At 39.5% G+C, this 13,229-nt stretch overlaps 1 protein-coding gene across 7 annotated transcripts in view; it reads left to right on the plus strand.

The window, feature by feature from the left end:
• TLN2 (talin 2) overlaps positions 1-13,229 on the plus strand; it is a 142,992-nt gene that overhangs the window by 82,681 nt on the left and 47,082 nt on the right. For all 7 annotated transcript variants that reach the window (XM_041468778.1, XM_041468777.1, XM_041468776.1 and 4 more), the window contains 9 exons: positions 1,219-1,332; positions 3,817-3,930; positions 5,226-5,360; positions 6,281-6,409; positions 7,032-7,134; positions 8,718-8,926; positions 9,751-9,870; positions 10,725-10,922; positions 12,971-13,110. In XM_041468778.1, coding sequence (XP_041324712.1) covers positions 1,219-1,332; positions 3,817-3,930; positions 5,226-5,360; positions 6,281-6,409; positions 7,032-7,134; positions 8,718-8,926; positions 9,751-9,870; positions 10,725-10,922; positions 12,971-13,110 — 1,262 coding nt within the window. The remainder of the gene's footprint in view (positions 1-1,218; positions 1,333-3,816; positions 3,931-5,225; positions 5,361-6,280; positions 6,410-7,031; positions 7,135-8,717; positions 8,927-9,750; positions 9,871-10,724; positions 10,923-12,970; positions 13,111-13,229) is intronic.

Raw genomic sequence — 13,229 nt, forward strand, 5'->3', positions numbered from 1 at the left:
AAATTAAACAGCTGAGCTGAAATGGCTTCATTGCTTTGTTAATTTATCTCTGTGGTGTGCCATTTACACTCAGTACCTCTTGTGCCTTTACTAGGATATACAGTTCCAGATGAATTTCTGAGCAAAGTTAGGAGGGTCTCAGCATGTCCATTTAAACTGGGAAATTATTCAGGATCAGGAAGCAGAAACAAAGTAAAAAGATAGATCCTGTCTAGTGGCCCAGCCAAGAGGGAGAAAGACAATTTAGTAAGGATAAAATACCATGGAAGTTTGTTTTGAGGGCAAAGTTTGATCTTCACATTCTCAACTAAAATGAGAAAAAGACAGATTGAAAGAAGAAACTTTTCATAGTTCCTAGTTTGCAACTGATTTTTGCATTAGTCTGATTCAAATGCAGTAAGGTGACCATGTTCCAGAAAAACACTAAGGTTCCTGTGTCTGTCTAGAACTAAAAATTAGGAGTACTTTAGGAAATAAAGGCTGATGTCTGTTATTTTCTAATTGCATTCAAGAAAGTTTTATGAAAAGAGAATTTTATATGTTTTGCTGTTATAACATATACTGCCTTACAAAGGAGTAAAATGGGTAATAAACTTCATGCTTGCTTCTATTTAGTGGGCCAGTTAGTGTTGTACAACATGTGGGAAGTACCTTGGATAAATTGTTGAATTTTTATTTTTGTAATAGGGATATATTGATAATAACATTTGAAGAAGGTCTTCAGAATGCTTTTAGACTCAGAAATTGCAGTATTCTGTACCTCTGTGGCATTTTAGGATCTTTGCTTTTGCCATAGAGCAGTCTATGGGTCAGAGGGTATCAGTGCAGCAGTGTGCAGCACTGTGTGTGCTTTGCCTGTTTCCTCTGGCCTTCAAAAGGATCTCATTGTTTAGACCATTTCTGCTGTTTGTAGTTCACTTATCTTCCTCCTGCTGAAACCTAAGCTGTGAAAGAGTAAGGGCATAGAATGCTTTTAATCTGCCTTTTTCTTTGGCATTTGATTGGCAAATCAGAGATGGATAACAGTATTCCAATCATTCTCACCTTGAGAGAAGAGCAATGGTGGTTAGTTGAGGTTTCCTTAAGGCAAATCAAATGAAGGGATAAAATGTATTAATTTGTCAATGTTGTTACTGTCAAAGCTACCTATAGTAATGTGTGTTTCATCCTCTGAATTACTCACTTTTAGCACTGATTTAACTTTCTTTTTCTCCAAAGATTGCAGCTAAACAAGCTGCAGCTGCTGCTACTCAGACTATTGCAGCTTCTCAGAATGCAGCTGTTTCCAATAAGAACACAGCAGCCCACCAGCAACTTGTGCAGAGCTGCAAGGTAAACACAGCAAGCCCATGACAGATAATGCTTGAACAATTCTTTTTGGGGAACTTGAATTTTTATTTTTGTAATAGGGATATATTGATAATAACATTTGAAGAAGGTCTTCAGAATGCTTTTAGACTCAGAAATTGCAGTATTCTGTACCTCTGTGGCATTTTAGGATCTTTGCTTTTGCCATAGAGCAGTCTATGGGTCAGAGGGTATCAGTGCAGCAGTGTGCAGCACTGTGTGTGCTTTGCCTGTTTCCTCTGGCCTTCAAAAGGATCTCATTGTTTAGACCATTTCTGCTGTTTGTAGTTCACTTATCTTCCTCCTGCTGAAACCTAAGCTGTGAAAGAGTAAGGGCATAGAATGCTTTTAATCTGCCTTTTTCTTTGGCATTTGATTGGCAAATCAGAGATGGATAACAGTATTCCAATCATTCTCACCTTGAGAGAAGAGCAATGGTGGTTAGTTGAGGTTTCCTTAAGGCAAATCAAATGAAGGGATAAAATGTATTAATTTGTCAATGTTGTTACTGTCAGAGCTACCTATAGTAATGTGTGTTTCATCCTCTGAATTACTCACTTTTAGCACTGATTTAACTTTCTTTTTCTCCAAAGATTGCAGCTAAACAAGCTGCAGCTGCTGCTACTCAGACTATTGCAGCTTCTCAGAATGCAGCTGTTTCCAATAAGAACACAGCAGCCCACCAGCAACTTGTGCAGAGCTGCAAGGTAAACACAGCAAGCCCATGACAGATAATGCTTGAACAATCCTTTTTGGGGATGAGGATCACCTTCTATAATAGTGTTGCAACCTCAAAAGAAGCTTTAAAAAAAGAAAAACAGAGCAACACTGTATGTGTTCATGTGTGTGGATTCTGGAGAGCTCTCATTTACTGTGTTATCTGTGCATTGCTGAGCTACTGTTAGTGCCATGTAACACTTGGCTGTTACACACACCCTAGCAAAGGATGCACAGGTGTGTAACTGCTCAGTAACAACCAACTCTCCCCAAGTACTTTTACTACAAGTTTTGGTACAGATCAGCCAACGATGGAACATGTGCAGAGCTGTACTGGAAGCACTGTACAGAGGGGTCCAGTTGCTCAGGAATTTGTGATTCCAAGCCTTTGCCCTGCATTCAGTGTATGAAAGTGATCTTCATGATCATCAAAACAGGCTGTTGAATCATACATGCAGTGAAATGGGGCTGAGGTCTGTTGTGGGATAAAAGGAACCTTTGGATTTTATGTAATGAAGGATGGAGTAGCAATAGTGATTTATACTATAATGGAGTGAAATTCTTATTTAACCTATCAGTTATATAAGAGATCATATAACTGACAACTGCTCCTGCCATTCTGCTGTTCCACCTCCAAGCAACTGGGATCTTAAATGTCACCATAAAAACATAAGTGACAGACCTTACAGTGGGGTTACCATGATTCCTAGCTTGAAGCTAAAGCTGTAGCATCACAGATTTCAAGGTATGCCTGAAGTCAAGCACATTTTTTTACTTCCAAGCTAGAATTCAGAGTCTGATGAGAAGCTGTTTTCCTTTTGTGTTTAAGCCATGTTTGCAGAAGACAGTGTGCAGAATGCAGAAGGATTTTCTTCTGCATCCAAGGGCATTTATGAGGGGAACAAGAACAAAGCCATTAAAGATGGTATTGTTAAAAACCACATCAACATTCTGCAATTACTTCTTGTCATGGTGCAATCCTAAGAAATGTTGGAATGAAATAAGATAGCTCAAGTATACTTCAGAATTGTGTTGTAGAGAGCTGCTATTTCAGAATGAATTTTTTAAAAGTGCAACCTGATAACTATTCTTTATTGTTCATTCTATTTTTTTCTTGATGCTCATTTCTCAAATGACAGAGAAGATTCAGTATGTACTTTTTTACATTTTTGTGGTGGTGGTAATTTAGTATTGCACTGCTAAAGTGTTGTTGTGAAATGGATGGACAAAGCCCATAAATGTGGACAGTCCAGGAATCAAGTTTTAGCAATATATGCTTGCAAATGCTCCAGCCATGTATGAAGTTTTGTGTTGCTGAAAGCCAAGGAAAAGTAGGCTGAGGTGCTTGTGTGTAAGAGAATGTTCTGCTTTCAGAAAAACATTCTCTTCAAGAAATCTATCACCTTCACTATTGGCATTTGAACATGCAAAGGAAATAATTAATACTTGATGTACACAAGTATTGTGTACATCACATAGATTTGCATAAATATCTTGGATTTCTTGTAGGAGCCTTTAATGAATGAGTAGATTGAATAATGATTTCTTAAGTAGAACATCTCTAAAAAAAGTCCTATTGCATATTAATTTGGTTCCATGCATCCTAAATTAATTCTATGACAGTGCAGAAATAATTTACTCAGGAATATTGCAGTTGTCTTTAAGAGAAGTGGGAAACCTGCTTGTTTTATTTTCAGAGGATTTTGAGTTTTTATTTTCTTATTAAAATTTTTTTCCCTTTGTCCGTTTTAGAATGTTGCAGACCACATTCCTCAGCTGGTGCAGGGTGTAAGAGGAAGTCAAGCTCAGGCAGAAGACCTCAGTGCCCAGCTTGCTTTAATCAATTCCAGCCAGAATTTCCTTCAGGTGAAGTGAACCAATAATTGCAGTAGATATAAAAAGTTCTTTTTTTACTGCTGCATGTTTTAATTTGTGATAAATAACCAGTAAACTGTTAAGAACCATGTAAAGAAGTTCACTGCTGTGAGCCACAGACAGGCAGAATTTGGTTCCTCAGGTTAGGTGGCTAAAATACATTGTAGCTATGGAGAGTGAGAACTGCTGACATTGAGGTTAAAAGTAACCAGACAAAAGTATGCTTATGGAGAAGAAACATTCAATGCTATACTCTTGTCTTCTGGGTTAGAGTTTAAAGAGCAAAATGGAGAGAATTTAGTATCTCTCTAAGTAGAGGTCTGAGTCTGAATATGTGACAGGCTGTTGTAACCTTTTTAGGCAGGGTTAATTTAGTGTTGCAGCAACAAGTTTCAGAATTCCTCAGAAATAAAAGGGAACACTAGCATGGTTTTTTAGATATTAGCCTGCATAATAGATCTAGATTGATGGTTTGGGAAAACCACAAAATTTGACTGTATGCTTTTTCTAAAACACCTTAAAATAGAAAGGTAGAATATTGAGTATTGATAAAAAAACTATTGGCTTATTGGTAACGTTACCGGAAACAACACCAGAAACCAATTCTCTGTGTAATGGCATGATCGTTACTTGGCATCAGTTAGTCTTACCTTTAAATGTGGTGGCTGTTAGCAGGTTTTTATGGTCCTGTGTAGGCAGAGGGATGACAAACCATTTTCTCACTCTGTTTAAGTATTTGCTTTATGATTCCTCTGGAGTCATTCACATGATTGATCCATCTCCCCTGGGGCTGTATGTGTGTACAGTGGTGATGATGAGAATCAGCAAAGGTTTTTAGTTGTATCAGCAGTAATCCCTGTGTAGAGGCACTGCTTGAATTACAATTTTAATTTCATAGAATTTTGGCAGAGGTTAATACTTAGAAACGTAGAGAGAAATTTGCCATCTCTGCCACCTTGAGCTGATTGTACATGAATGCTGAGTGGCAAAATTTCACATTTCAGTATTTTAAGTAGTCTACATGAATATTCAAAGGCCTCAGGCAAACATTGGAACCAGTGGAGTAGTCATTGTCCCAGTAAAGCACAGATGAGTCCTGCTGCAGAGAACTTGGAAATGTGGCAGAATTCTGACAGGATGTTGCAGCTTAAGGAGCATGTCTTAAAAGAAAAATCTAGAAACCTCATGAGTGTGTGAATGGAGGAAGCAGTTTTATTGAATCCTAAGCTTCTTTAAAGAAAATGAGCTGGTAAAACTAATTGTGTTCACCGTTGTTCTTTGAACAGCCTGGAAGTAAAATGGTGGCATCTGCTAAAGCTGCTGTCCCCACAGTGACTGATCAGGCAGCAGCAATGCAGCTCAGTCAGTGTGCAAAGAATCTTGCTACCAGCTTAGCTGAGCTGAGAACAGCCTCCCAGAAGGTAGGTAAATACTGCTTTCAATCAGCTCAAACAAGAGGACTTCTTGTCTCCCCTGAGGAGTGGCCCATGCTCAGGCAGTGCTCACCTCTCACTGCTGTATTTTGTGCACAAAAATTTGCTCAGACTCCCAGGTGGCCTCTGTATCATGAGAGAAAGGGGAGCAAGAAGTGACAAGAAAACTGAAAAAGCTTGTGCTGCCCTTTCCATACCAGACAAATGGGAGCAGAGTAACAGAGCAGCACGTCAAGACTGAGCTGCTGTTACATTCGAGGGAGAGCAGGGAAAAGGGAACACATCTTGTGCCCCACCAAGCCAGTGAGAATCCAGCTACAGCTCTGCTGTGCTGTAATTGTGAACTGGAATCATCATCTCTAAAATTCAGGGAAGCAGATGCTCTGTGTTTCACACAGAGGTTTCTAAACTATGTGGGGCTTAAAAAAAATGCAAGTGGAAAGTCTGATCTTTTTTGTGTGCGTGTGTGTACACTGAGGCCTGAAACCAGGATTGTGGCATTGAGGTGGCTACACCTGAGCTAATGCTAGAATTTCCATCTCATACTGATGAGTGTGGGCTGCCACATCAGGGAGTCAGTGGAATTTTGGTCATGATGCACAAGGGGAAGTCCAGAGTGCAGCAGTTATTTTCTCAGTCCCTGGGCTGCCTGCTGTGAAGGGACATGCACACGAGGCAAGTGCACCTCATTCCCCTGGTCCCTCTTAGCAGGATCTTATTGTCTTCACAGACTGAAAATATTCTTCAGGAACCATGGAATCCATGGTGTATAACCCTTAGAGGGCTCACAATGGCCTTTAAAGTAGGAAGAGAAATAATATGAGGGGGAAGATTAGATCTGAAGCATTTACTGTTTCTGAAAGTTGCATACAGCTGCTAACAGTGGTACTGATCTGATTTCTGAATAGGCTCATGAAGCTTGTGGCCCAATGGAAATTGATTCTGCTTTGAATACAGTCCAGACACTCAAAAATGAACTGCAAGATGCGAAGATGGCAGCTGTGGATGGACAGTTAAAACCTCTCCCAGGAGAAACTGTAATTGAGGAAGGATGTTCTTCATTTAAAAACAAACCAAGTTAGCTGTTAAAAACTTAAATATTAGAGGCAAAACAAGTAATGAAGCTCTGGATAATGATCATGCTGACAGGATTTTGCACTGATTCTCTTAAAAAGAGTATATGTTACTACTACAGCAACAGTATGTTCTGTAGTAGAGTTACTCATAGGACTGTGGGGTTTCCTTCTCTATTGTACAAATTACAATTTGGTAACAGTAATGTTTTGGTCTTGTCAAAAAGATTTTCTTTTCAATAATGACAATGATGAGAACTCAGGACAGCCAGTTCTAGTAGGCTTAGAAACTGAAATGGTTTATTTGGGGAAAAAAAAAAAAAAAGCCTTTCCTTGGATGAAGGTATTTACTTCCATTGCTAATTGTAAAATAGTTTTATTGTTAACACTACCTAATATGTTAATTTATTTCATTCTGAACAGGGAAAACATGTTAGTCAGATTTCAGAGAAATTGTGTTTGTGTTCAGTAGCTGAGGTGAAAGTTTAGGTTTTTGTGGAATGAGGAAATTTTCAGTACTGTTTAAAACCAAGTGTATTTTTGTTGAGCTTAAACTAAGTAATTTGTCCTTTGCAATTTTTTACAGCTTGAGAAATGCACTCAGGACCTGGGAAGCACATCCAAAGCAGTCGGTTCTTCAATGGCCCAGTTGTTAACTTGTGCTGCTCAGGGCAACGAGCACTACACAGGTACTGCTTTATTCATAATGGCTCTGGGAAACCTCTGCTTTCCATCACCTTGATGAAAGGTTTTCTTGTCACAGACTACTTAAATCAAGAAATTACTTTACTTTTTTGAGTGCTGATAGTGAATTGTGGTAAGTTATAAAGAATTAAGTGTGACTCACGCTTCATAAAAGAACAGTGATGCAATCTGCTCTGTCTTTAATCAGACTAGATTGGGACATCTGTTGTTTTTGAAAATATGTGCCACTGAAACTCTCTGAAAGGCTGAAATAAAATGTATTGCATTTTAAAGGTCAGTGCCACTGGAAATGTTGCCATGTCCTTACAGAAGGTTTAAAGGGTGCCTCGGATATGTTTTGAAGCTACAGGATATGAACATAGTGGGGACAGCTTGGTGACATTCAGAGCTGCATCTCTTCCACCAGATCATGTGTACAATGCAGCTGCTCTGGCTGATTGATTGAGCACATTTGCATGGTTTGAGCACATTTGCATGGTTTTCCAACAGGAAACCTGGGCACACAGATTCTACAGTTTATTTTTGTACCTGTTCTTTTAGTTTAGAAATAAAAACACCATAATAAGAAAAATGCTCTACAGGAAGGACAAAAGTTTCCTCGTAGACGTTAAAATGTTCTATGTCCTTATTTCTGTTAGAAATGAAAGCTGTTGTTGCAAATGCTCCCATAAGATTTTTTATCTAATATTACTGATAAAATGTGTTATGGCAATTACCTCTTCATTGGTTATAATTGCATCTGGGCTCTAGAACTTAGAGTTGCTTTCATTTGAAGCAGATGGAATTTCATCAAGATGGTTCACGTTTCTATCACATAGTTGTGCAGAAGTAGGCACTGAGTACCAGGCAAGGGAGTACAGATACTTGCAGCTGATAATGAATAGCTAAATCTGGTAGCTCTCTTATCATCAGATTGTAGGAAACCCTACAAAGCAATGAGTTCCTTTTCAATAATTTCATAAATAGAAGGAGACCATTATTCACATAGTCCTACACCTTAGCACTGGAGTTGGGAGATGTCCTTTAACACTGGCCAGACAGATCACAGAAGGTAATTTTATTACATGCTTTCTGTGACTTCATTTAGTTATTTTTATATGTTTTTACTCACAGTGATGTTAGATTATATCAAGTTGTATCATTCCTAATAACCTCTTTTTTGATTGCTTGAAGTTAAACTATTGTTGTGCTGTGGCTCTGAACTCCTGTTCACCATTCTTGCAAACAATCACTTTCCCCATAGCTTGGAGTATGAGTTTTTCCTCATCTACAGGTTTTAGCTTTTCTTCTTTTTCAGTGCTTCATTAGGATGTAGTCACTGGAATAGAGAGCTGTGTCCAGAATGTGGTCTTTGGGCTATAACATTTACTTTATGGCTTCATTACAGGCATTTCAATATAAGCAAATGATACTGTGTATTTCAAATTTGTTCCTGTGTGAAGATTTTCTTTTAAATTGCATTTGCAGTGTTATTTTGCAATAGGATCATTACCTGCAGCATCATGTCATGAAATACAGAGGTTATCTTTAAAGGTACTAATAAAATCCTTGTGAAATGTGACCACAGGAGTTGCTGCCAGAGAAACTGCTCAGGCCTTGAAGACTTTGGCTCAGGCAGCTCGAGGGGTTGCAGCATCTACCAGTGATCCTGTGGCAGCCCATGCCATGCTGGATTCAGCCAGGAATGTCATGGAAGGCTCTGCCATGCTGATCCAGGAGGCCAAGCAGGCCCTGGCTGCCCCAGGGGATGCAGACAGTCAGCAGAGACTAGCCCAGGTAAGCTGGGACTTGAGAAGCTGCATGAGTTGTCAAACATGCAGTGAATTTACTCCAAATCAGCATTGAATAAGGAGAGAGAATGTCAGAAAATAAGGCTGCTAGGTATGTCAGCTTTCTGTTCCTTTTAACAGCTCTCAGAGAATAGCATCATGCCAAGGTTAAACAATGCAGATGGTATAAGGTATGGTATTTTAGTAATCTCTTAGAAAAATATAGAAAGATGCAGCTCTGTGCTTTTACTCACAACATATGTGGGGAGACTGCTTGACTGCAAAAGTGAGACAGCCATTAAACTGATAATTTTCAAAGAAAAGATCTGTATCCATGTTACATTCAAAAAGGGAGTGCATGTTTTCTTCATGAGTGGCACCACAATGTTTGAATTCTTTAGGAGTGACAAATTCTGTTTTTACTGATTTGAAAAGTTCTAGAATTTGCCTGCATTGTAAATAATTTCTTATGAAGATATCTTTGTTTTAAAAGGTACTTTGTAAAAAGTAGAACTTTGTAAAAAGTAGCATGCAAAGAATTTCTGTGATTAGTATATAGATAACTTCAGGAGATTCCCTTATCTGCAGTGTCAGTGTCCTTTATCCCAGTGTCAGGAGCAGTTGTGGGGCTGCTCTGCCAACACCATCCTATCCCATGGATGAGCCTAAATCAAGACTGCAGGCTAGCAAACTGAGAAAGTTGAAAGCCTCAAAAATGTTCCTGTAAGGGTCAGAATGTAGGGATTGCTGGCTATGGAGTAGAGGCTGTGCCTCCTATTAATGAGCACTTAAACCTCTCTCAGTGTGAATGTGTTCACTTGTGTGTTGTAGGTGGCAAAAGCAGTGTCTCACTCCTTGAATAACTGTGTGAATTGTCTGCCTGGACAAAAGGATGTGGATGTGGCCTTAAAGAGTATTGGGGAATCCAGCAAGAAGCTCCTTGTTGATTCGGTAAGATGGATTTTCATGTGGAAATATATTTTAGAAAACTGAAGAGCAGATCTGAGTTCCCCATGTGTCAAATCATTGATTAGTAAATGAGCCCTAAGTATACTTCATATAAGCTGTATTTTAAGTTTATGCACCTTTAGACAGCTGCTGTTTAGACTGAAATACCATTTTTGTAGTTTTATGGGCAAGGTGAAATGTGTCTGTGATTTGTGAAGGCAACATTAAAGTTGTCATAGATTGGTATTAACTTTTCAGTTTTGAAAATGGCAACTATGACTTGACATTCTGAAGAATATGAAAATTATAGTTCATCTCCCACCTTCCCACAGAAGAAGTGATCAGTTTACTTGAAGGAGAATTGTGATCTGTCAACAAATGCCTGGTCATTTTGTGTAAAGAGTAGAATTGTTACTTTGTTTAACTGCATTCATGTCAAAAAATCCTTTTTGTATTGGTAATTTGCCAGAAGGTTATACTATTTGAACAGCTTTTTTTGCTGCATTTATCACTGACCTTGTTATCCTGTGAATGAAGGAGGAATTGTATTTTGATATGTTTGTGCAATGCCTTTTGACGAAACCAGGGGGTTTTTACCAAACTGGTTTACTAGAGAGAGTTTAGAGTAATTTTGAAGAGCTGCCAATACTTGTGTCCCTTGAAAAGCTTACAGACTTGTCTGTCCCTTGAAAGAAACAGCAGGACACAAGTTGCTGGACAGATTTCTGGTTGACAGCTGTGCCATAGTTCCAGCTCACTGCTCTGTTGCATTTGGTATTCTCAGCACGTGTTGAACTCTCCAGTCATGAAAGGCTGGTGTGATGTGACAGTAAAATACTGAACTTTGTCTCTTACAGCTACCTCCAAGTTCTAAGTCATTTCAAGAAGCTCAGAGTGAACTGAACCAGGCAGCAGCAGACCTGAATCAGTCAGCTGGAGAAGTTGTCCATGCTACACGGGGCCAAAGTGGGGAGCTGGCTGCAGCCTCTGGGAAATTCAGTGATGACTTTGATGAATTTCTTGATGCTGGTATTGAAATGGCTGGCCAAGCACAAGTAAGTTCTTGATCATGCTGATTGAGGGATCATCTTGGCCTAACCTCTGACAGTGCAGTACATTGTTTATGTGGCAGCATAAACATGCTGCTGTGTGAGGAGATGTTTGCTGTGAGGGAATAATCTGGAGCTGGTTATCTGGAAAGAAGAGAACTCAGCATTTTCATCTCTCACAGGATGCTGGTATTTGTTTCTGTGTCCAGTCAGACATAAAACTTCCTACTCCTCTGTGTAGTTTGAACTGCAAAGGTACAAAGGTGTGCTGAAACTCTGAGCTTGTGGAAAGGGTTGCTTCCTTTTGGTGGAACTAGCATGGAGCATAATTTAGGTGAACACTCTTCAAAATGTAGCACCTTTTTTTGCTGCTTTTGAAATGCTTTAAGTGCATGGAGTAAGTGATGCTTTTATATTGCTCCATGGTGCTGTGGACCTGCTACAGAGTGGAGCAAGCTCTTGAAGAGGGCTGCCTAAAATCCCATCCTTGGATCTGACAGGAAGCACTTGGACTTGTGTTCAGTGATTTAAAATCTGGAAGAGTTCTACTCTGATGAGCTCTAACAATCAGAAATGTTGTCATATGTTGCTGAGCTCATTCCTGGTAGTTGGAGATACCACCTTCAGTTTATCTTACTGGATAGAGTTGTGCTGAGCTCAGTAATTGGGCATTTGGCAATGATTTAGCATAACACGTCAGCATATAAAAAGGAATTGTGTATCAGAAGAGATGGGAGGACTTGCAGAAAAAAGAATCTGCAGATGGTTTTACCCTGGTTAGTAGGAGGACCCTGCACACCTAATAAATGATTGCCACTGGAAAATGGCCAGAAGGTCCTGAGTGTGTCAGTCCTTTGAAGTCATTTATGAAATGTCTCTCTAAAGCAGACACTTTGTAGATAGAACTGAGTAGAGACATCTGACAGTGGTTGGTGGTTATTCTCCATCAGAACTTCATCATTCAGGTTCCAGATGTGTGAAGTGAGTTAAGCTCCATATACAGCTGACTCTGAAAGTGAGCAGTAGTGAGGTACCTGACTGTCTCTTTAGCTGTGGACCACATTGACTTTTAGAATGTTCTGTTTGAGGCAATTCAATGAAGGCAAAGGTAGAAATGATGCTGCACATGGCTGCTTGAAATGAGAATCCAGCTGCTGATGACCTTGTTGCCCTTGTGAATTTGCTGATCCTGCTGACATGGGGTGGTTATTATTCTTAATTATTAATGGTTGATCTTTCAAATGAGAAGGCCTTCTGTGTGTAGTTATTTGGCCTGAACAAAAGCAATACCAAGTATTTTGGGTGACTAGCAAAATGTAGGGGTAAGGAGGAAGTAGAATGTAGTAAATACAGAGTAAAAGCTATTCTATCAGCTGAATCTTATGCAACCCCTTTACCTAAAACTATGAAGTGACTGTTAGAAAAAATGGGTTCACTTCTACTGATCATTGGCAGAGTAATCTAGTCACAGCTGTTCACTGTGAAGATGCAATACTTTTCTGTAACTGGATTTAAATACAGGTTTCCCTTTTCAAGCAATGGCTTAAAATAAGTAATAGAACATCCAAGTCAGAATGTTGACCGAAGTAGGCTTATAGAAACTTATTTTATTGGGAAAGATGACTTCCTGGAGGATATTGTTGTGTGAGCAATCCCAGTTAGATGCTAGAGGAGCCTGTGGGCTGCACAAAGGATGCCAGAATACAGAGAGCATACACTGGCTGAATAATGTAAAGCAGTTGTGCCAGGCAGAGACACATAAGAGTCTTGACAACAAAAGCATTGTTCAACGAGTAGGGAAGTTTCTCCATTGCTCATTTGTGAATACTACCACTGTTAGAAGCCAAGCTATTTGTTGTAAGGGTCTTTTTCTGTAATTTAAGTGAAGCTGGAGGCACCTGTCTGGGTGAAGGATGGCTTGAGCCATCCGTCTCTGAGCTCACGTAGGTCAGCGATTTCAGGTGGATAGACAAACGAGGTTTCCATGTGTGGTTTTAGCACACTCTCTTGATTGCTAATTTTGTACTTAATGTTATGCTGCTCTGGCTTTCCAGACTAAAGAGGACCAGATTCAAGTCATAGGTAACCTCAAGAGCATCTCTATGGCTTCCAGCAAGCTGTTACTGGCTGCCAAGTCTCTGTCGGTTGATCCCGGAGCTCCTAATGCCAAGAACCTCTTAGCAGCAGCAGCAAGGTAAGGATGTGTTGCTTGCTTTGTTTTCCTGTGATATTTGCCTTTCTCTGTGGTATTTATATTGTGCTTATACATTCTTCTACTATTGACAGTTAAGTGAGTGGCTGCAACCTGTAGCT

The sequence above is a fragment of the Pyrgilauda ruficollis genome, unplaced genomic scaffold, assembly GCF_017590135.1.
Source record: "Pyrgilauda ruficollis isolate IOZ18807 unplaced genomic scaffold, ASM1759013v1 scaffold23, whole genome shotgun sequence".
NCBI classification, from domain to species: Eukaryota; Metazoa; Chordata; class Aves; order Passeriformes; family Passeridae; genus Pyrgilauda; species Pyrgilauda ruficollis.